Source organism: Grus americana, chromosome 15 (genome assembly GCF_028858705.1).
Source record: "Grus americana isolate bGruAme1 chromosome 15, bGruAme1.mat, whole genome shotgun sequence".
In the NCBI taxonomy this organism is placed as follows: domain Eukaryota; kingdom Metazoa; phylum Chordata; class Aves; order Gruiformes; family Gruidae; genus Grus; species Grus americana.
The window spans coordinates 10,724,143-10,743,457 of NC_072866.1; the positions used below are offsets into that span (position 1 = coordinate 10,724,143).

The window sequence follows — 19,315 nt, forward strand, 5'->3', positions numbered from 1 at the left end:
GCAGAGTGTCTGAGCCCAAAGGATAGCACGCAAATAGTCTTGATTTTAATTCTTCCCCCCTTCTTTTGTCCCTCTGTTGTGTCTCTCCCCAAATTCCCGTCCTCCCAACCACAGGCCTTTCACAGAGGAAATATATCGGCAGAAACAGAAGGGAGCAAAGAACAAGTAGCAACAGGTATGTGTGCCGATCAGTGTTGCAGCGAGAGGGGCTGCTTTGCCGGGCTCCCCCACCTACGAGCGCTTTAGATGGGGATGGGAGCACCACCCGCCCTCCCAGCGCTCCCCTGCCCTCCCCAGCTCCTCCAGAGCCCTTCCTGCACTTCTCAAGGGATCTGAGCTTCAAACCACCGCAAAAAACCAGGTGGGAAGGCTTTACACAGCAGTGCTTGCGTCTGCCTCTTGGCACCCGACCAGCAACCCCCAAAGTGTTTTGATTATATACTTGAGAGCCAGCGCGAAGGAGAATTGCTGGGGAGCGTCGAGGCTCCAGGCTTAGTCTGAATCAGGCAGAAAAAAGCAGCTATTGGCCATGGCAGGTACTCCAGCAAGCGGCAGGGATGGTGCGAGAGGGCACGCGTGCCCGATCACCCCGCCGGGAAATCGGGCATCCCTGCTCCAGTCTGCTCCATGCCCAAGCTGGGAGCATTCTGCTCATGGGCTTGCACCAGTTCACCCCAGAAACTCAGCCTGGGCTTGTTTTTTGGGGCCAAAAGTTTGTACAAAAGCCTAAGTTCCTGCCCAGGCTCCTTTCCCTGCGGTCAGTGCCCCCCTGGAAGCCCCCGGTGCATCTGCCCGCTGGTGGTTGGAGAGGCTGGACAAGCTCACGGCAGCGCTGAGGTTTTGGAGCCCAGTAGCCTCTGCCCCGGGAAAGATGCTGCAGCACCCGTGAGGTCCCTAACAGACTCTTGTCTCTTTGCCCTTTGCAAGGCGGTGTCTCGGATACCTCAGCACAGCGTGCCTCTCCGGTCTCCACGCTGTCCGATTTGCCCGTTTTCCTACTGAGATGTATCCTACTAATTAGCCCGGCAACCCTTAATGAGCCAACTGAGCACCCTGCAGTATTGAAAGCGATCAGAGGAACAGCCCGAGCGTGGCGGCGCCTCCTCGCAGCTGCCCGTGGGAGCTGGAGGTCCCTGTCCCCAGGTCTCTGTCCCCATTGCTGGGTCACTGCAGCTCCTGCCACAAAGGTAATGGTCCCCCGAGAGCCGCATGACGTGGGACCTCCTCACCTCTTCTCCTGCACCGATTACTGGAGATCTGCAGGGGAAAAAGCAATTCAGCAGCAGCCCCGGACTGGAGGGCAAGCAGAGTAACGATGGAGACACTGGGGGCCTTTTGTAAGCAAGCTCTGAGCATGGGAAAGCACCAGCTCCGGCTGATGCTGAAGATCATCTGAAGATGCTGCCAAAGAGCCACAGGAAGAAAACAAAAGCTTGGGCGAAGCAATGGGGTGGGTTCGGGAGCCCCTGGGACATTCAAACATGGCTGGAGAAGGAAGAGGGGAAACTGCTGCAAACTCAACAACAACGAAACCTGCTACAAATCCAATAACAAACCCCGTCTTTTCAGGGAGAGGGAAACCTCCCCGTCCAGAGCTGTTTTCCCAGCTGTACAGAGCCCTGTAGCATCTCCACGCTATTTGCAAAGGCTCCGAGAAAGGTGACTGAAAGCACGTAGATGTGAACGTATGACCTAAACCACTGCCCGAGGGGGAAGGAGGGATGGCAGCCGTCTCATGGGGAAACTCCAGCATGGAGAAGACCAAGGGGAAGAGTCGATCCCTGCAGATATCCCATCCCTGGCCATGTCGGTGCCCCGGCCCCCTCCACACCCACCCGGTCCCTTCTTTTCCCTGGGGGCCACATGAGTGTCCCGCCTGCCTTCCCCACCACCCAGTGCCTTCCAGCTATTTTTCACTGCCTTGCAGGGGCGGTGGGTGGGTGGGTGGGAGGAAGGGAAAGGGCTGCTTCTGCCTGCAGAAGCCGGGTACAGATCTGCCCCTCCGCCCCGCCACCAGCCTCGGCGAGTCCCAAAGAGCCCGGTGCTGGATCCTGCCCTGAACGGGAAGGTCCCAGGGGTGATGCTCCAGACCCAGGCTCAGTGTTTACATTCCCAGAACAGTTTGAGAAATAAGCTATAAACGACCAAAAAAAAAAAAAGCAGCGTAAAGTCCCCGGCAGCAGCGCTGGAGAAGGGAGCAGCTGCTGGCTCCTGCGCCGGCACCGGGATGCAGTGCCATGTCTCAGCATCGTGTTGTCCCCTCCGCAGAGGGTCCTCCTTTTTCTCAGTGTCACCTCCGCGAAACGGTCCGATTTCCTTTTGCTTTTGCATGTTGTAATTCACCCTTCGGGCATTGCTCAGCAGGAATTAAAAATGTTGGTTTCTTTTCAGTCCAGCCTCTGTTTCCTTCAGCCAGGGCTCATGGATGCTGTGTTTGTGTTTCACCGCTTCAGAACCATTACACGAGGATTTTTTTTTTTTATCGCCATCTCAACAACTTTCCTCTTAAAGACTTGGACATAGTATTTTATTTTTAGGTAAGTTTCCACATCCCCTTCATAGTTAATGTTTATAGACAGAGGCTAAAACAGTCCAGTACCCATAGCAACCAGCAAGGAGAGGATACATTGCATTATTCAATTTATGTCAGAGTTGACAGTCCTGGCTCAAAGTCTCTGATGTAAATAAATTCAGATTTGTTGATAGGTGAAATCAGTATTTACCGAAGAGACACGTGCTTGTTCGGGAAGGATTACTCTTAACGAGAATGCAGCGAGGGTTGTATTTGTGCTGTCTTGTTCCCGGTCTGGAGACCATGTACGCTTTTCCCTGTCCCCGCCACGAGGCCGGGGGGACCCCAGCTGTACCATTCCCATCCCCAGCCAGCATCAGCCCCCCAAAATGGGTGTCTGTCACTATAAACCCCAGCGACGGAGCTGCTTCCCCTCCCCTGCCTGCAGCATCCCAAAAGCACAGGGTTTTGGTGCTGTGCCAGGACCGGCTTCGTGGACTCCTTCCCCCTCGATCCGCCATTTCAAACCCAACTCTTCCCAATTCCCAGCCGCTCCGTGTCAGCTTTGCATTGCACAAGGGCTTTTTTGGGGCTATGCCAGATATATCCCCAGTTTTAGTAGCTCTTCCCGCAGCAGCCAGCACAGATTAATGTGTTGCTGCCTTCGCAGAACTGGTTCTGGCTGCCATAAAGCTGGAGTTTGATGTTTCAGACACGGCTTCTCTGTTCCCTAAAGCAAAACCGAGGAGCTGGAAGGTGATGTTGAAGCCCATCTCGCGGGGTCCAAGCCTGCCTTTCTCCCTCGGGCGGAGGGGTTGGCTCTGGCCGGGGCCAGTTCCTGGCGGTGCCGTGCCGCTCGCCGGGGCTGCGGGGAGGAAAACACAGAGACACCATTGTATACCATTATTTACGTTGCTTCGTAGTATTCAACAGCGAGGGATTAGGGGGACTCTCCCCGGTTATGAGGAAAAAATTTGATTCCTATTCAATTACATAATATTTCTCAGAATTTGAGATTACAGAGGGTGGGAATGAAACCTTCAGGCTGAGCATGAAGCATTTGTGGTGTTGGAGCTGTTCCCCCCCCCCCTTCCCATTCCCAGGGCCAGTGCCTGGCTGCGGCTGGGCCGTATCCTGCACTGATGCAGGGATGGACCCCACGGCCCCCAGGTCGGGACGTGAGACTCCTGCTGCTTCCAAAGATGAGACCTGCACTGTCGGACCCCCGGGACCAGCCGGTTATGGCCCAGCATGGGTGGGTGCATCCCCCGGCTCACCAAGCGGGATCCCTGGAAATGTGGTCCTGGGTCCGTTTTCATAACTTCCTGGCTTCAAAATCCGCTTGTGGGGCTTGCTGGGCCCACCTGAGCTTGGCGGGGGGGTTCTTTGCAGCCTTGGGAAACGCCGCACGTGAGGCTGTGTGCAGATGCTGCAGATAATGCCTCCCTTGATGTTCAGGACATTTCTCCAGAGCAAACACCGGGAAAGAAGAAACTAGTTAAATCACAACTCCTGCCTGGCAGGGATGGCCGGGTCACCAAGTCCATCACACCGAGCTGCCTCGGGTCACCCCGTCCCGCTCAGCAGCCCCCGGCAGCGGCTGTGCCCACCCTCACACTCCACCCGGGTTTTCTCCGTGTGGCCGTTTGCATGGCTTCCCTGCACGTGTCTCCCCTCCCTGAAACTGCATGTGATTTTTTTTTTGGGGGGGGTGGGGGAATCCCCATGCAACCCCAAACTGCCCCAGCGATGGGCACGCGATGCGGGGCCAGCTCCACTCTTGCAGGATGCTTCATCCGGGGACACTTTGGGAGCCGGAGGCCGCATCCTGCGGTCTTTTCCCTGAAGGCAACTGAAGGGATGGTGGGGACATCCAGAACCGGGGACGCTGCCCTCCGCTATGACCACCCGTCACCCCACACCCATTTGCTTTTGCCCATTGAAGCTGTACTGCCTTCAACCCCGGGGGAGGGACGGCCACTGGCCCTTACGTGGCAAACACACACAATTAGCCAGGAACGGAGGATAAACACATGGCGCAATCGAGGCAGGGTATCGCATTGGCGGAGCGATGGATAAGTCAGGATTCCCGTTGGGCTCCTGCCAGGCCTGGCTTGCTGAGTCGGCATTATTGCTGTTCGGGAAGATGGAGGGAAACGGGGGGCTCTGGCAGTGGCTCCCGACGCCGAGGTTGAATCTCCGCACAGATATTCGGTGGGCAGGGGAGGGGGGTTTGTCTGCCAGCAATTGGGATTTGATGCAAAAGCAAAGATGAGCTTTGAGCACAGGCGATACGGGGGCTTTCGGGGGCAGTTTGGGCACTGACTGCTTTATTGGGGATCCCTTAATCCAGAGAAGTCAGACGGGTGACATGACAGGACTTACCTTTACAGGGGAATAAACCAGTCTCCTCTGTCCCCACTGCACAGGGAAAGCAGTCTGGGCTTCAAATGGTCACAAAGAAATGCAATGGGAAGAATTCCCTGGTGGGAAGCTGTTTCCAGGTGGGAAGCCACCAGTGTTGGAGCCCAAACCACCAGTGTTGGAGCCCAAACAAATGCCTGGGAAAGGACCAGGATCTGTCCCACCTCGGCAGAGCCGGGATTGAGCCGCATGGGCGCTGCTGGCAAGCTCCTGCTCTGGGGTCTGCGGATGCAGGCAGCCCCCGTCTCATTGGGTGCCCAGGGGATGCTTCGCAATGACCCCCAGCGCCAGGAGAGCAGCAGCACCCCGTGCCCGCCGCCCCCCTGCCCTTCCCATCACTCCTGCCAGGGACAGCACGGAAACGCCATCCAACCCACCCCAGACCGCAGCCCACCTCTGCCCTCCACCCTGGGGGGCCTTTACGCACGGAGCTCCCGCCATGTGCCAGAGGACAAGTTACGAGGCTGTTTTCTTTAATCTGCACACTAAAAAGCCGCCCGGGACAGCCCAGTGAGCTGGCCATGCTGTGCCGCATCCTCCTTGGATCTTATTTCAAAAAAAAAAATCATAGGAATGTGCAGCTTTTTCCATGTTGCGTTTTCTTCAGAGGGGAATTGTTTACTGAGCACGGCTCCTTTCTGAATCAGAGTTGGAGGAGGGAGGCAGAGCAGCCAGAGCCCCCCGGGAAGGGGAATGTTGGGGCTGGGGTCTGCCCGCACCTCTGCTTTGCTGCTGCGCCGGAGCCGAGCATTTGTGGGAGCCTCCAGGGTCCTTGGTATGGGCACCAGCATGGAGCAAGGCTCCACCCTCGCCCTGCTCAACGCCCCCAACCCCAATTCGCCCCTCGCATCCTCAAACCCTGTGCCGGCCTCAGCCCCCTCCGGACCCCACAGCCGGGGGGACAAATGTGGCACCTGGACACAAAACACCTCCAGGCTCCAAGCCCTCAGCACTGGCTGCGCATCCCTCCACCAGCTCCAGCCCGTTGCAGGCCAGCCAGCTTGCTGCCTCCTCTTGGGCTTTTATTTTTGTCCTATAACCCCCGCAGCCGCTGCTATTTCCATGGGAACCCTCCTGAAATCTGTAGCAACACATCCGCCGGGGTCACCATGCCTCCCTCTCCCCCGTGCCCTATATTCCAAGCCCCGTCACTGCCCATCTCCAGTTACAGGTGACATTTCTCTCTAATCCCAGGGAGGCTGACGCTCTTTGGAAGGGAGCAGAAGGTGCTGGAGTTTGGGGACATGTCCAGGACACGCAAATGTCTTTGTCCATGTTGGATGCTGGTGGGATGCTGCTGCCTCCGAACCATGGGCGAGAGGACGGCATGAGATGGGATGGAAACCAGGAGCAGAGAATTCCCAGGGTGTCCCCAGCTCGAGGAACCCCAATTCTGCTCCATACGGAGCTCTTGACCCAGCTGTGCTGCACAGTTATTGCTGATGAGTTAATGTCACCTTGGTGTGCTCAGAGTGGAGATGCTTCCACGGCCTCTGCTGGAGAGCAGGACACCATCCCTGGGGCGGCAAGGCAGCGAAACCGAGCCCCCTGCGGTGTGGTGCCACCGAAACCCTGGCTCTCACTGCGTGCTCGGCCATCCAACGTGTTTGCACCGCTGGTAAGGAAAGCCGCGGCACCGCGTGATCCGTTGGAGCACACCGCTTTGCACCGTGATACAGGCACTCCACCCCATCCCTGGGTTTTTGGCGAGTTTATCACAGCAAGCACACACCAAAGGTGAGAGAAGGGGGGTGGATGCAGAAGGTCCGGAGACCAAGGCACGGCATGAGCCTGCTCCAGGAGCTGCATCGTGCCTGGCGTGGGGATGGCGTCTCCAAGGGAGCTCTCGCCACCCCTTGCCTGGATGACTCAAGGAATTGGGGATTTGAGACGTGTCTCAGGCTTTCAAATTCTCTGTTAATCAAATCCCAAATGCTAAAAGGAATCAAGAGACATGAAAAGTGTTGCAAAAGAAGTAGGGGGTGGGAGTAGGAAACAAATAAACCCACCCCCCCAGTCCCCAGCGACAGAGCAGCCCGCTTCTGCATCATATCTCATCTGGGAAAAATTATATGTTGTGAATTACGTGCTCCTTTTGAAAAGCCTTAAAGGAGATTTAATAAAATGAGACAAGCTAATAATATAGGGAATGAATAGCAACCCTGGATCCTGCATCTTGATTTAATCAGATGCTTTTCCCCAGGGGGACGAGCAAGAGCTATAGCTAAACCCTCTCTTCCCTTCCCTACCCAGCTGCTCCCCTCTTCCTCCAGCCCCTCGCTCCTTCTCCCATCCCTGGGGGAGCAGCCAGGGCTGCTGCAAGACCCCGCTGCTCGCCAGCAGCCGCTGGGAACCACACAGCCCACACCGGTTATTTGTGAGCGGGCTAACGAGCAGCACGCCGGGGTGCTGTACACCGAACAGGGAGAGGGTCCCTGTCTTTGGGGAGAAAAGCAGGAACTGGGGAGCCAGGAAAGCTGGGCTGGGAAGAGGGCTTGGCTCCGTGTGTGCGTTCGCAACGCCCTGCTCCAGAACCAGGGAATGCCGCATGCTGCTGCGCAGGGGACAAGCCTTTGGTAGGACGTGAAGATTCTTAATGGCAAAGATAAGGAGCTCATGTTGGATGTGCTCCTCTCTGAAGCTCAGGAGAGGCCACGGGGTCTGCGTGTGCTGGGGCGCGAAAGGCACAAACGGCTGTTCCACTCGGCTTTTTCACCGCTTGGACCTGTAGGACCCAGCCATGAACCGAGGCCAGCTCAACTCCAGGGTGACGATACTTCCCAGCTCCGCAGCACGCTCAGAAATCAAAGTCATGTTCTGATGTAATTGTTCTTTTCCAAGTATCCCCCGGCTCGCCTGTCCCTGGGCCGGGCAGCACGATGCACGCTCCTGCCTCCTGGTACATTTTGCTTCCTGCATTTTTGCAGAGGCTGGTGTTGCTGCGAGCTCTATTTTGCTGCTCGCACAGTTTGTCCAAGCCAGACCCTGGGGAGCCGCATGTTCTGTCGCCGGGATGTTTGTGTGACTTTCGTGGAATTTCCTTTCCTCAGCCACTTGCTTCGCAGCCGCCGGGCGGGTTTTGTTTGTTGGCAGGTGGCTGGTAAACCCGTGAGGATGCAAATAGGGAGAGAAATAGCAAGAAACCGGGGATTGATCTGTGCTGAAGATGTTCGATTCCATTAAAGGTATCTGCGGTTGCTGAGTTTCGTGTACAGCAGCCTGCCTGAGGCTCTTGCTGTACCGAGCAGCGGCGTGAGCGCGCAAAGAGCCTGTACCCTCCAAAACCGGGCGAGGAGCAAAGCACCCCACAAATGGCAGAGTCAAACTCTGCACAGGCGGTATGGCAGCCATGGGGGAAAAGGCTGTTTTACCTGCCCCTGCTTAAGACTTGGGCTATTTGCAGTCAGGTCAGAAATAGATGGTGATTTTTAAGAGAGTCATAACTGTAGGAAGACTTTGCCTCACAGCAAGGTGGATCCTTTATCATCCATCACTGGCAGCTGGCTCCCGGCAAATGTGCTCTGATTTCACCAGGACATGAGTTTCTAGATGATCTTGGGGGGACTCTGCCTAATGCATCGTAATCCTCCTCTGTGTGACTCTGCAAGGAGCTGGGCTCCAGGATAGCATAGGCAGCGCCCACGTCCTCTCCCTGGGAGATCCTGCAGCCATCAGCTCTCCTCCGTCTGCCCGGGATCCCTGTCCTTGCTCCCGGGGGGTCTCCCTGGCAGGGTGGCTCCAGTCGCACCCCACACCCCTGAGCCAAGCCCACGGGATCCTGGCGGCACATCTGCCTTTTGCTGTCGCCAAAGAGCCTTTTGAAGGGAGTAAAAGATTTTTCTGTTGCTGAAGCCTGTTAACCTAAGAGTAGGCTTCGAGCAGGCTATTTTTACCCGTTCCTGGCACTATTAATAGTTTTACAATCAACAATAAACGCCAGTCGAGATATTCGATTTGTCTGTCCCCCAGAGGTCGGCGCTTCCTATTCCCCCTGTTGTTTTTCATCAACCACTTCAATTAAATGATCTTTTTGTTATTTTGGGGTGGTACATTTGTGCTCTGTAATCGGCTATTAAACCTCTTTGCTGTCTCGCACACAGATCAATAAACATGGAAAACTGTCCCACTTTCTCTCCCCCAAGTGTCCTTGTGCCTCTGCTGCTGGGGAGGATGTTTCCCCGCCGGCAGGGATGAGGCTGCAAGGGGCTGTTTAATCTGCTGCTCCCTCCCACCCCCCCGACGACCACGATTCCTCTGTAAAACTTTGGACAGTGAATTGGTGTCCAAGCGTAAGTGTAAGACCACGCTCGGGGGAGATGAAAAGCTCAGCACCATCTGTTTCCCAAGCGGTACTGATGAAATGCACCATGCTGCACAAATTTGGGTGTTCTAGCAGTCCCTGAGCTTCCTCTCGGTGTCGTAGGTGAGGCTTCTGCTATCCTGAACCATATTTAAGCATCACCTTTTGCCAAGTTTTTTTGGTTTGGTTTTTTTGGTGTGTAGTTTTTTTGGTGTGTGTGTTTTTGTTTTGTTTTGTTTTGTTTTGTTTTGTTTTGTTTTGTTTTTTAATATCCAGCAGATCCTCACAGGTGTTTTTAATTCACACTTTCTCATCAGCCTGACGTGAAAGAGGAGCTTGGCTTTTCCTGGGCCCTGTCTCCCACTTATTGACGGCACAGAGATCCCTCAGCACAGCAACGCTCCCATTTCCCCAAGGACTCAGCACCCGACAAGATCAGCTCCCCCGATGTGAAGCAGCACCATACACCCTGCCCGCCCCAGGCACAACCCTGCTGCCTGCACCTTGCCTGCATCCCTGCGAGCATCCTTCCTCCTCCTCTGGGCAGACCCCCCCCCCCCGGCCCCACAGGGGCTGCAGAACCCTTTGCTGTGGCTCATGCCCCCGGGCCGAACTTCCCCAGCCCTGCCCGGGGCAGCATTGCCGGTGCCCTGCCTGCCCTGCCCGCGCTGCCCGCCCTGCCCTGCGCTGCCCGCGCTGCCCGACCCGCCGGCCGTGCCCTCGCCTGCCCCCTAGCGGGGGAGTCGGCGCTGCAGCGGCACCGCGCTCGGCGCCCCGGGGCTGGGCCGGGGTCGGGAGAGGGGGTTGGGACCCCCCGGCACCCCCCGCCCCGGGTCCCTGCGCTCAGGCGACGCGGCCGGCAAAGGGGTCCCGCTCGGGAAGACCCCACTGCGGGGCGTGCGGAGCCCCCGGAGCCCCGAGCCGGCTGCAGGGCGCCGAGAGTCCGGACCGGGCTGCGAACGGGACGGATACAAAGCACCGGGTCCCTGGGCTGAGCTGCAAAGGGGTGGGCTTGCACACGGGACCGGGAGCCCGGAACGGGCTGCGAACGGGGCCGGGCTGTGCAGCACCGGGTGTGCAAACGGGAATGGGCTGCCAAGCACCGGGAGCCCCAACCGGGCGGCAAACGGAACTGGGCTGTGCAGAACCGGGAGTGCGAACCGGACTGCAAGCGGGACCGGGCTGCGCAGCACCGGATCCCGATCGGGAGCTGCAAAGGGTCCTGCGGGCAGAGCACCGGCAGTGCGAACCGGGCTGCAAACGGGACCGGGCTGCCAAGAACCGAGAGCTCCAACCGGGCTGCAAACGGGACCGGGCTGCCAAGAACCGAGAGCCCCAACCGGGCTGCAAACGGGGCCGGGCTGCGCAGCACCGAGAGCCCGACCAGGGCTGCAAAGGGTCTGGCTGGCAGAGCAGCGGGTGCTCGGCCGGGGGAGCGGGGCGGGCGCGGAGCCGTGCACTGACTCAGCCGCCGCCGCCCCGGGCCGTGACGCGCCGAGGGGCGGTCGCTGCCGCCTCCATATAACGCGGTGGCGGCCGTGCAGAGCTCACACCGGCCTTTCCTGCGAGAGGAGAGGAGCTGAACAGCCGGGCAGACATCGCCTTCCTCCTCCTCATCCTCCTTCCTCTCTGGAGCAAGCTGCCCCTTCGCCAGCTTCAATGAAACTGGCAGCGATGATCAAGAAGATGTGTCCCAGCGAGGCCGAGCTGAGCATCCCCGCCAAGAACTGCTACCGCATGGTCATCCTGGGCTCCTCCAAGGTGGGCAAGACGGCCATCGTCTCACGCTTCCTCACTGGCCGCTTCGAGGAGCAATACACGCCCACCATCGAGGACTTCCACCGCAAGTTCTACAGCATCCGTGGCGAGGTCTACCAGCTCGACATCCTAGACACGTCGGGCAACCACCCCTTCCCAGCCATGCGTCGCCTCTCCATCCTCACAGGTACTTGGCTGGGGAGCACTGGGAGGAAGGGGGGTCCCTTGCCAGATTTCAAGTGTTCTTGCCCAGTTTGGGGATGTTTTTCCAGTCCTGGGAGGAAGGAGGTGGGATTTTGTGTGTGCATGGGGTGAGCAACTTTGCTCCCTGCACAGGGTGGACAGGAGGATGCAGAACCTAGTCCTTCCCTCCCCAAGTCTCTGCATGGCTTAGGCAGCGGGTCTCTCTGTGTCCCCGTCCCTGTAAGCATCTCACGTTCTCTTTTTGTCCCCAGGAGACGTGTTCATCCTCGTCTTCAGCCTGGACAACCGGGACTCCTTTGAGGAGGTGCAGCGCCTGAAGCAGCAAATCCTAGAGACCAAGTCGTGCCTGAAGAACAAAACTAAGGAGAACATAGAGGTGCCCCTGGTCATCTGCGGCAACAAGGGCGACCGGGACTTTTACCGGGAGGTGCAGCCCCGGGAGATCGAGCAGCTCGTGGGAGGGGACCCCAAAAAATGCGCCTACTTCGAGATTTCAGCCAAGAAGAACAGCAGCCTGGACCAGATGTTCCAGGCGCTCTTCGCCATGGCCAAGCTGCCCAGTGAGATGAGCCCCGACCTGCACCGCAAGGTCTCGGTCCAATACTGCGACATCCTGCACAAGAAGGCACTGAAAGGCAAAAAGCTGCTGAAAGAGGGGGGCCGGGGCAGCACGGAGGAGGCGTACGGCATCGTGGCCCCCTTTGCCCGGCGACCCAGTGTCCACAGCGACCTCATGTACATCCGGGAGAAAGCCATTGGCGGCGGACACAGCAAGGAGAAGGACCGCTGTGTGATCAGCTAGGAGCCCCCGCTCGCCCCGCGACAGGAAGGAAGGAAGGGAGGGAGGGGGAAAAGATGCTTGTTTCCGAATTGACTTTGGGCAGGCAGGAGGGTGGGCAGGCACCCACCCGGGGCAGAGAGCGGGTCGCCTCTTCCCCAGCCTCCCTCCTCCCGAGGGATCGCTTTCATCAGCTCCCTCCCCTGGGGGCGCATTTTGGGAGCGAGGGATGCGAAGGGAGAGGCTGTGGAGGGCAGGAGGGGGGTGTGCTGGGACCAGCCTCCTCTGGGCAGGGAGACAGGGAAAGGGTGAGCTGCCAGGTGGGAGGATGAGCGTGGAGGGCACAGACCTTGGGTTTTCTTTCCCCTCCCAAACCACCCAGCCTCAGGCACTGCCTTCAGGCGGGAGGGCAGGGGCCTGCCAGTGCCTGCCTGGGGCTTTGGGGTTGGTTTTTTTGTTGTTTTGTTTGGGGTTTTTTAAGTTGAGAAGCTGTGCACGGACTCTGGCTCTGTGTCGTGTGTTCGTCTCTGTCTGCAAAACACGTGCAGAAGACACTCCTAAGCTGTTGCAAAGACATTGCAGAGTTACAGCTCCGATGGACCAAAAAACTGACTCTTGTTTACATTTGTCTTGTCTGATTTGCAAGATTTGGGGAGGGTGGGGGGAGTGGGAAGGGTTTTTTAAATAAGAAAATAATAGGCACTTTATGTAGGTATTGGTTGTCATTGACATGAACAAAAAAATCTTCAAGTGTTTCTACCGTGGGTGAAACTTGATGTTTTATTTTTTCTACAAATTAATAAAATCTTTTTAAAACGACACCTGTGGGTTTGCTTTAGCTTCTTTGCCTGGCCCTGTAGCAAAACCAAATCCTGTTAAACCGAGACCTAAGCCCAGCTCCAAGGTGCTAAAAACGGCCTCTCAACTCAATCCCTTTATTACCCCATTTTCTCCGACTCCCAGTGCAAAGGTTTCTGTCTCCGCAAGCAGCTGATTTCTTGCTTCACGGGGTAATGAGGGGCCATGCAGAGTTAGTTACTCAAAAGGGTCACCGAGCCAGGATTCTTTCCTCACTTCACCAACGCCGAGTGACAATCCTGCCAGCCCCACGACATGCCAGGCATTGGCATGTCATTCACTGCAGAAACCGAGCAAACTGACATCACTTCATTATAAAGAGCTGATTGTGTTCCATGCTTTTTCCTGATTAACTAAGCACACTTTAATGATGTCAACAGAGAGTGATTCATTTGCACCCCGTCTGGGATATTGTTTTTATTTTGCAATATGAGTAAAGGAAGTACTTTGCTCGAAAGGTCACCTTTGCATCTGATGGTTTTTAATCTCTCGCTAATAACAAGTTGCAGTAATGGTTGCTAGAAGTGAAAGGGGAAAGCTCTTCAAAGAACAGCTCTCCCTGGGTCCAGCTTCTGTTTCAGTTCATTTTCAGCCCCCGTTCCCTCCCCAAGAAGCAGAACAAACCTATATTTAATACATATTAACAGAAAAAAAAAATCTATTAAAACCACAAAACTAGGGTGGGTGAGACTGCAAACCAAACAGCTTCAGTTTCGTTTGAAACTTGGATTCAAGCTGACAGAGTTAACTTGTTCCTGCACTAAACGCCAGACGTTTATTTGGAAACACGTTGTTTCTTCCAGCTCCGCATATGCCCTGATTTCACAGGAACAGCAACTGGCAAAAAAAAGGGAAACCACTGTCCGGGCATGAGACACAAGAATTTATTGAACTGGGACAGGCAATGGCTGGCAGAAAGGTAATTTCAGTAATAAAGAGTGTACATTGTGCTTTGTTTATCTTGGTGTTCTGCTTTACTCAGTGTTTACACACTGGCACCTTCCCAAAGAAAGTACCAGTAAAGTATTCCAGCGGGGATAGAGTAATCTCTAGGCTACAGGTGAGTTGCAACCATCCCAGCTCCCAGTGAGCAGAATTACTTGCCTCTTGGTTTAGGAAAGGAAAATCCTACCCAGACAGAGCTTGCTTCTCTTCTTTTGAAGGCACAAGTGCTACCTGCCCTTGGATGCTGGTTCTCAATGGATGTTGTATTCCACTAGCTGGTTTTTCACCTCTTCCACTACTGACCTGCACCATCTTTCAGCATAATTCAGAGAACCGTGAGATTCAAGGTCCCGTCACATGTTTGTCAGTCGGGGAGTTGTGGTGCTGCTTACCAGGATGTCATCAGGCACCGTAACAGCTACCAGCAGGACAGAGGGCAGCGAGCCCCGGGATCCATCTGAATGCTGTACAACATTCAAGAGCTTTTCATCAGCCGCTGGGAAATGTTCAGGCTGCTCAAATGTTTGTGTTTGTGGGAAGCCTCCAGAGCACTTCGGATGTGGAACTGACCCATCCCGTTGAGCCTGACTTCCGTCATGCATGGGATAACCAAAAGCTCTTGTCATTTATGCCCTTTGTTTTGATTCTGTTTTAAGAGCAAGATGCCCAATGTACTGCCTACAAGCTGCACTTGCCCAAGGAGATTCACGCACCCAAAGCCCACTGAAATCCGCTCCCCTGGCAGTCTCTGCTTTGCCCTCCCTGCTTCCAAAAAGGTGATGTAAAGACAGAGGAGCTGGGCCCAGGCTACGCAGGTCTTCTGTGCAGCCCAAGTACTGTCCCTGCTCAGCCCACATCCACTCAGCGAATACACACGAGGGAGTTTGGAATTTCTAAATCTTTACTTGACGCATCTCAGACACAACCATCATTTGTTTAAAAAGAGAGAAAGAGAAATACAGAAGTAATTGAAAGCAATCACTCCTCTTCTGACACACAGAGACTGGAAAGTGCCCCAGAGACCCTTTCCAGGAGCAGGGCCAAACAGCTCACGCTTCCCTCTTATGCTCCCTTCTGACGTTTGACCACTTTTAAGTGAAAAAAAATTGCAGAAAATGCCCCCTTTCTCTTGTTGAAGTTAACCAGCTGGTACTTTGACCCTTAGCAATGAGAAAACATAATGTCTCCTGCTTGCTTGAATGTAAAAAAACCCAACCACCCCACCCCAAGAGAAAACAGAAGAGATGCATATATAAATGCACAGTCCTACAGCAGATCGAAGTGAATGTACCGCTGTAATCATCATATGTGAAGCACACAGTGTTCTGGTTCAGTGTCACACGCCTGTGATCCACACAGACACAACTTCAGAGCAACGTCACCAAAAAAGCATAAAAGAAAGAAAAGTAAACTTCTGCCACCTTTTTCTCTCCTGGTCACCCAGGAGAGGAGGTATCTCAGACCTGGAGAGCAGAGCTGCGCCCTTCCTACTCCTTGGGGATTTCAAACATGCAAAGGCTCTTGTACTTCTGCAGCAGTTCATTTTTGGTCCGTACCTGCTCCCGCAGGTTCTGCAGCTGCTGCTGCTGCTGCTCTGGGCTCACACCAATGCCGGGCATGGAGCTGATCAGCTTCCTCATCTCCTGGAACTTGTTCTTGAGCTCATTCAGCACCTGATGAACATCCTGGCTGTCCTTGTCCATGCTGCAGAGGAGAGAAAATGGAGACCATTCAATTCTCCTACCGGAAAGTGAAAAACCTGCTGGAGCGACTGTCATTTCCAGTGCAACCAGAGCTTAAACTGGAATTCAGTGGGAAACTTTTGTTCTTGGTATCTAGCCACACACACCTAATTCACCTATCCCAATAAAATGGACACAGGCAGATATACAGACTGGGCAGCCTCTGGGGCAAACTGGTTTCCTGCTAATTTCCAGCACACATTCCAGTTACCTCAGGACCCATCAATCAGGTTAGGAGCCGGTCTGCAGCTTTAAAACTTTGCCATGGAGCAGGCTAAAATCTCCCTCTGTTTGAACTCCTGTATCTCTCTTTGGGGAAGGTAAGATTAAGATTACATACGTACGTTGTGTGTAGGCACCTGGAATAAAAGATCTCAGTCTCACCCGTGACCTGTTGCTGCCGTAATACAGAAAATCAATGCAGTCAAACAGCTTGACAGCGGAAAATAGAAACTGTTCCCCAAAGTATCACAGAGTATCCAATGGCAGACAAAACAGTACTTTGGAGCTTTAAAATGACTCTCTGGGGATATATACCTAATAAAAGAGAAGTGACAGCTTATTTTTTTTATTTTTAAGAGCAGCACAATTGGTTCTGCAGCCAGCTCTGTGCTTGCCAAGGATCAGTGTTGTTTGAGGCAGTGTTCTGCCCTCAAACCCTCATTAGTATCTGCCTCAGCTTTGTTAGCACCAGTGAAAAGTTTTACCAATTCCAGGCAAAAGCGAGTCCCCACTTCCAGGGCGCCTGTTAATAATGAGAGCGGGATTCTAATGGTCTTTGAAAACTGGGAGCCCGTTCAATAGCCAGACCTAAAAATAAATCTGCTTGGCATGACCAGGGCAGAGAGGTGCTTGATTGTAACTTTGGGGAATCATGACAAGGCTGAGAGCAAAACTTTTAACCAGATGGTCGCAGTTCGTTTCAAAAGCCTGTTGGAACAAAACATTCATTACTCCCTTCTAAATAAAACTGCAGCTGGTACTATAACGTGTCCCCATTATGCAAGCATTCACAGGCAGGTCGGCAGTGGAAAAATACAGGCGCACACACAACCCCACGGCACATCTGGGGAAGGATGGGTTGACACTGCCTTTAATCTGTGATAGCTGCAGGCTGGCTTTGAGAGGGACGTCCTCCTCGCTCCAGGTCTCCCCAAGTCTTGTTCCCATCCCTACACATAGAGAACTGATGGCTGCCTGTCCGGTTGGTTGATCCAAAGGAATAATTATTTCAGGTTTGGGTTGTTTTTTTTTCTACTGATGGGTGGTTTTCCTGCTGGATCAAGCCACTGAAGCAACTCTCTCCTTGAGGGCATGAACAGGCAGTGGTGAGGAGGTGTGGGCAGAGACTGCAGCTGCCTGCAGTAACACAGGATCCAATGCAACGTCCAACCACGGCCTGTGCTGACAGATCGCACATAAGACCTCCCTTAAGGCACAATGTTCTTCATTACACCAGCGCAACCCACCATCAGTGAAGCCACGTCCCGAGACCTCAGTGGTGATGCCATTTGACTGTACAAGGGTGAAAATATCAGCAAGCCCTATCTGGGAAAACTTTATCGGGACCCAAACAAGAGGAAAGAGCACATGTCCTTGAATGTAAGAAAATTTAAGCAATACATCCTCGCTCCCGAGCACACAATCACCTTGGAGATGTGTCTTCACGGCCCAGTCAGTGTCAAAACAGCAGGGCTGGGCTCTAAGACTAGCGGCAATGTTAAAGGATAATACGTTTGCCACCTGTCAGGGACATGAGGCAATACGTCCCACCGCTTGCCTCTGTGGTCCCACCCGTCTGCAGCACTGTTCAGCTTACCTACGTCTGCTCAAGCCGCCCAGAAAATGACATGTGCAAAGCCAAGGGAGGTAGCTGGGGAGTGGGAGCGGGTGGCTCAGTGGGACCGGGCACAAGATATCCTAGGGACTGTGTCATCTGTGGGTCACCATGACCTGCTTGGTGACATATAGGAATCTGAGAGGTCTCAGCCCATGGCTACTGCCCACTTTGCTTATGTACATGCAAGCACCTGGCGACAGGCTCAGCCTCACTTCTGTGGTCTGGACAGATCAGGCAGAATCGAGGTCAGGGGCAACTGCCCGCCTCCAGCACAACAGGGAGGCTGAGGGAAATCAGAGGGTTTGTGTTCTCATGCCCATTCTGTATCCAGACGGGTGTGTCAGGAGGTAATTCAGTCCTTCCTTGCCATGGCGCTCAGGCTGCAGAGTCGTTAAGGGTGAACCTCTCTCACCTCTCAGACGTGCTTGGTACAAGCAAAACATCAGCAGGACACGAACCAGCCTCAGCTCCTAAATAAGCACACAGGAACAGGGCAGCCAGGCCCACAACTGCTAACAAGGGAATTCATGCTTCCCATGCCCTCTGCCTCACCCCTCAGTGTGCCCAGGTGAGACCACGGAGCTGCCCTGGATGGATGTTCACAGCAGAGCCGTGCCCCTACCGGGACCACAGACAAGCATCTCTGAAGGGGTGATCCTGGGCCAGAAACACCGCAGTCCTCAGGACCCTTGTACAAGTTCCCTTTACCCCTACAGTACTCATCTTGAACCAGGAAGAAAACAATTTAACCCGTACCACTGCAGAAGCCTTCCTCCTTTTTACAGTTCCTCAGAAATGGGCTGCATTCCTGCCCCAGCACTGTCTGTACTTTCTGAGGCTGTTATCAGCCAAACCGTACAGTTACCTGGAGCAATAACCCAGCGCAACTACAACGCTCCTGCTCCTGGGTGTTAACGGTGGGGCAGTGCACCTGGGCCATCGGAGCACCTGCACCGCCCAGGTGACCCAAACACCAGCCAGGTACTGGCGTGGCTCAGAGCAGAGATGCACTTGGGGCTGTGCCAGCTCCCTCTGACACTCTTCCCAGGAACTACTGCTGGGAGAAAAAGGGCAAAGGAGACACTGGGACATTGGAGAACATCACTAGAGGGGTGAACCCATTGCCCTGCTCCCCATCCAGGGCACCCTGAGGATGTTGGTGGATGGAAAGTATAATTAGGAGGAGCCCATTGCCTTCCATCCCATCGCCCATCCCATCCAGGGCACCCCGGGGTAGGAAAGCATCACTAGAGAAGGGGCCCCATTGCCCATCAAGGGCACCCCGGGGATGCTGGGGCTGGGAGAGCATCATTAGAGGGGGAACCCCATAGCCTTGCTCCCACCCAGGGCACCCCGAGGACGCTGGGGGTCAGACAGCAGCATTAGAGGGGGGTGGCTGCAGGGATGAGGTGCTCGGGCCCGGTGCAGTGCAGCTCCTGCCAGGCGGGGCCCGGCGGGGGGGGGGGGGGGGGGGGGAGGCCCGGTGCCGGCGCTCCGCAGTGCGGCCGGTGGCCGCGGCCGCCGTTACCATTTGATGATGTCGTGGACGAGCGGCAGGAAGGAGAACTCCTCCTGCGCGGGCGGCGGCGGCGGCGCCGGCGGCTTCTGCTCGGCAGGCGGCTCGGGCTGCGGCGGCTCCTCGGCGGCGCGGGCGGCGGCGCCCCCCGACGCCATGGCGAACCCCGGCCGGCGGCCGCGGCGCCGCGCAGTGACGGAGCGGAGCGGGGCGGAGCTCGGCAGCGCCGTCCCGCCCCAGCAGCCGCTTGCGCCGGGGCCTGGGCCGGGTGTTTCTCTGAGCGTGGTACTGGGCCTGCACCGGGGTCTGGGCTGGGCCTTCCCCTGAACCTGAGCCTGAGCAGGGCTTGGGTTTGGGTCTGCACCGGGGTCTGGGTTGGGCGTTTCTCTGAGCTTGAGCCTGGGCCTGCACTGGAGTCTAGGCTGGGCCTTCCCCTGA

At 55.4% G+C, this 19,315-nt stretch overlaps 3 protein-coding genes across 6 annotated transcripts in view; 2 read left to right on the forward strand and 1 right to left on the reverse strand.

The window, feature by feature from the left end:
- PEMT (phosphatidylethanolamine N-methyltransferase) overlaps nucleotides 1-2,390 on the forward strand; it is a 43,396-nt gene extending 41,006 nt beyond the window's left edge. For all 3 annotated transcript variants that reach the window (XM_054843306.1, XM_054843305.1, XM_054843307.1), the window contains exons 7-8: nucleotides 115-175; nucleotides 928-2,390. In XM_054843306.1, coding sequence (XP_054699281.1) covers nucleotides 115-169 — 55 coding nt within the window. In that variant the 3' untranslated portion in view covers nucleotides 170-175; nucleotides 928-2,390. The remainder of the gene's footprint in view (nucleotides 1-114; nucleotides 176-927) is intronic.
- Nucleotides 2,391-10,771: 8,381 nt separating this feature from the next.
- RASD1 (ras related dexamethasone induced 1) lies at nucleotides 10,772-12,797 on the forward strand. Its single transcript, XM_054843287.1, has 2 exons — nucleotides 10,772-11,181; nucleotides 11,450-12,797. The coding sequence occupies exons 1-2, from the start codon at nucleotides 10,896-10,898 to the stop codon at nucleotides 11,998-12,000; spliced, it is 837 nt and encodes a 278-aa protein (XP_054699262.1). The 5' UTR covers nucleotides 10,772-10,895; the 3' UTR covers nucleotides 12,001-12,797.
- Nucleotides 12,798-13,221: 424 nt separating this feature from the next.
- On the reverse strand, nucleotides 13,222-19,068 carry MED9 (mediator complex subunit 9). 2 transcript variants are annotated; one of them, XM_054843289.1, is made up of 3 exons: nucleotides 18,890-19,068; nucleotides 15,336-15,483; nucleotides 13,222-13,458 (listed from the first exon to the last, which is right to left on the reverse strand). In XM_054843289.1, the coding sequence occupies exons 1-3, from the start codon at nucleotides 19,033-19,035 to the stop codon at nucleotides 13,423-13,425; spliced, it is 330 nt and encodes a 109-aa protein (XP_054699264.1). In that variant the 5' UTR covers nucleotides 19,036-19,068; the 3' UTR covers nucleotides 13,222-13,422. The 2 variants fall into 2 exon arrangements, with proteins under 2 accessions (XP_054699264.1, XP_054699263.1); XM_054843288.1 differs by having other exon boundaries at nucleotides 13,222-15,483.
- Between the last annotated feature and the right edge of the window lie 247 nt (nucleotides 19,069-19,315).

Bases quoted from the DNA above. Each gene is read 5' to 3' on its own strand.
- RASD1 (XM_054843287.1), top strand. From the start codon at position 10,896: ATGAAACTGGCAGCGATGATCAAGAAGATGTGTCCCAGCGAGGCCGAG. The intron at 11,182-11,449 runs GTACTTGGCTGG...TTTTGTCCCCAG, and splicing joins TCGCCTCTCCATCCTCACAG to GAGACGTGTTCATCCTCGTC.
- MED9 (XM_054843288.1), bottom strand. From the start codon at position 19,035: ATGGCGTCGGGGGGCGCCGCCGCCCGCGCCGCCGAGGAGCCGCCGCAG. The intron at 15,484-18,889 runs GTAACGGCGGCC...TCTCCTCTGCAG, and splicing joins GTCCACGACATCATCAAATG to CATGGACAAGGACAGCCAGG.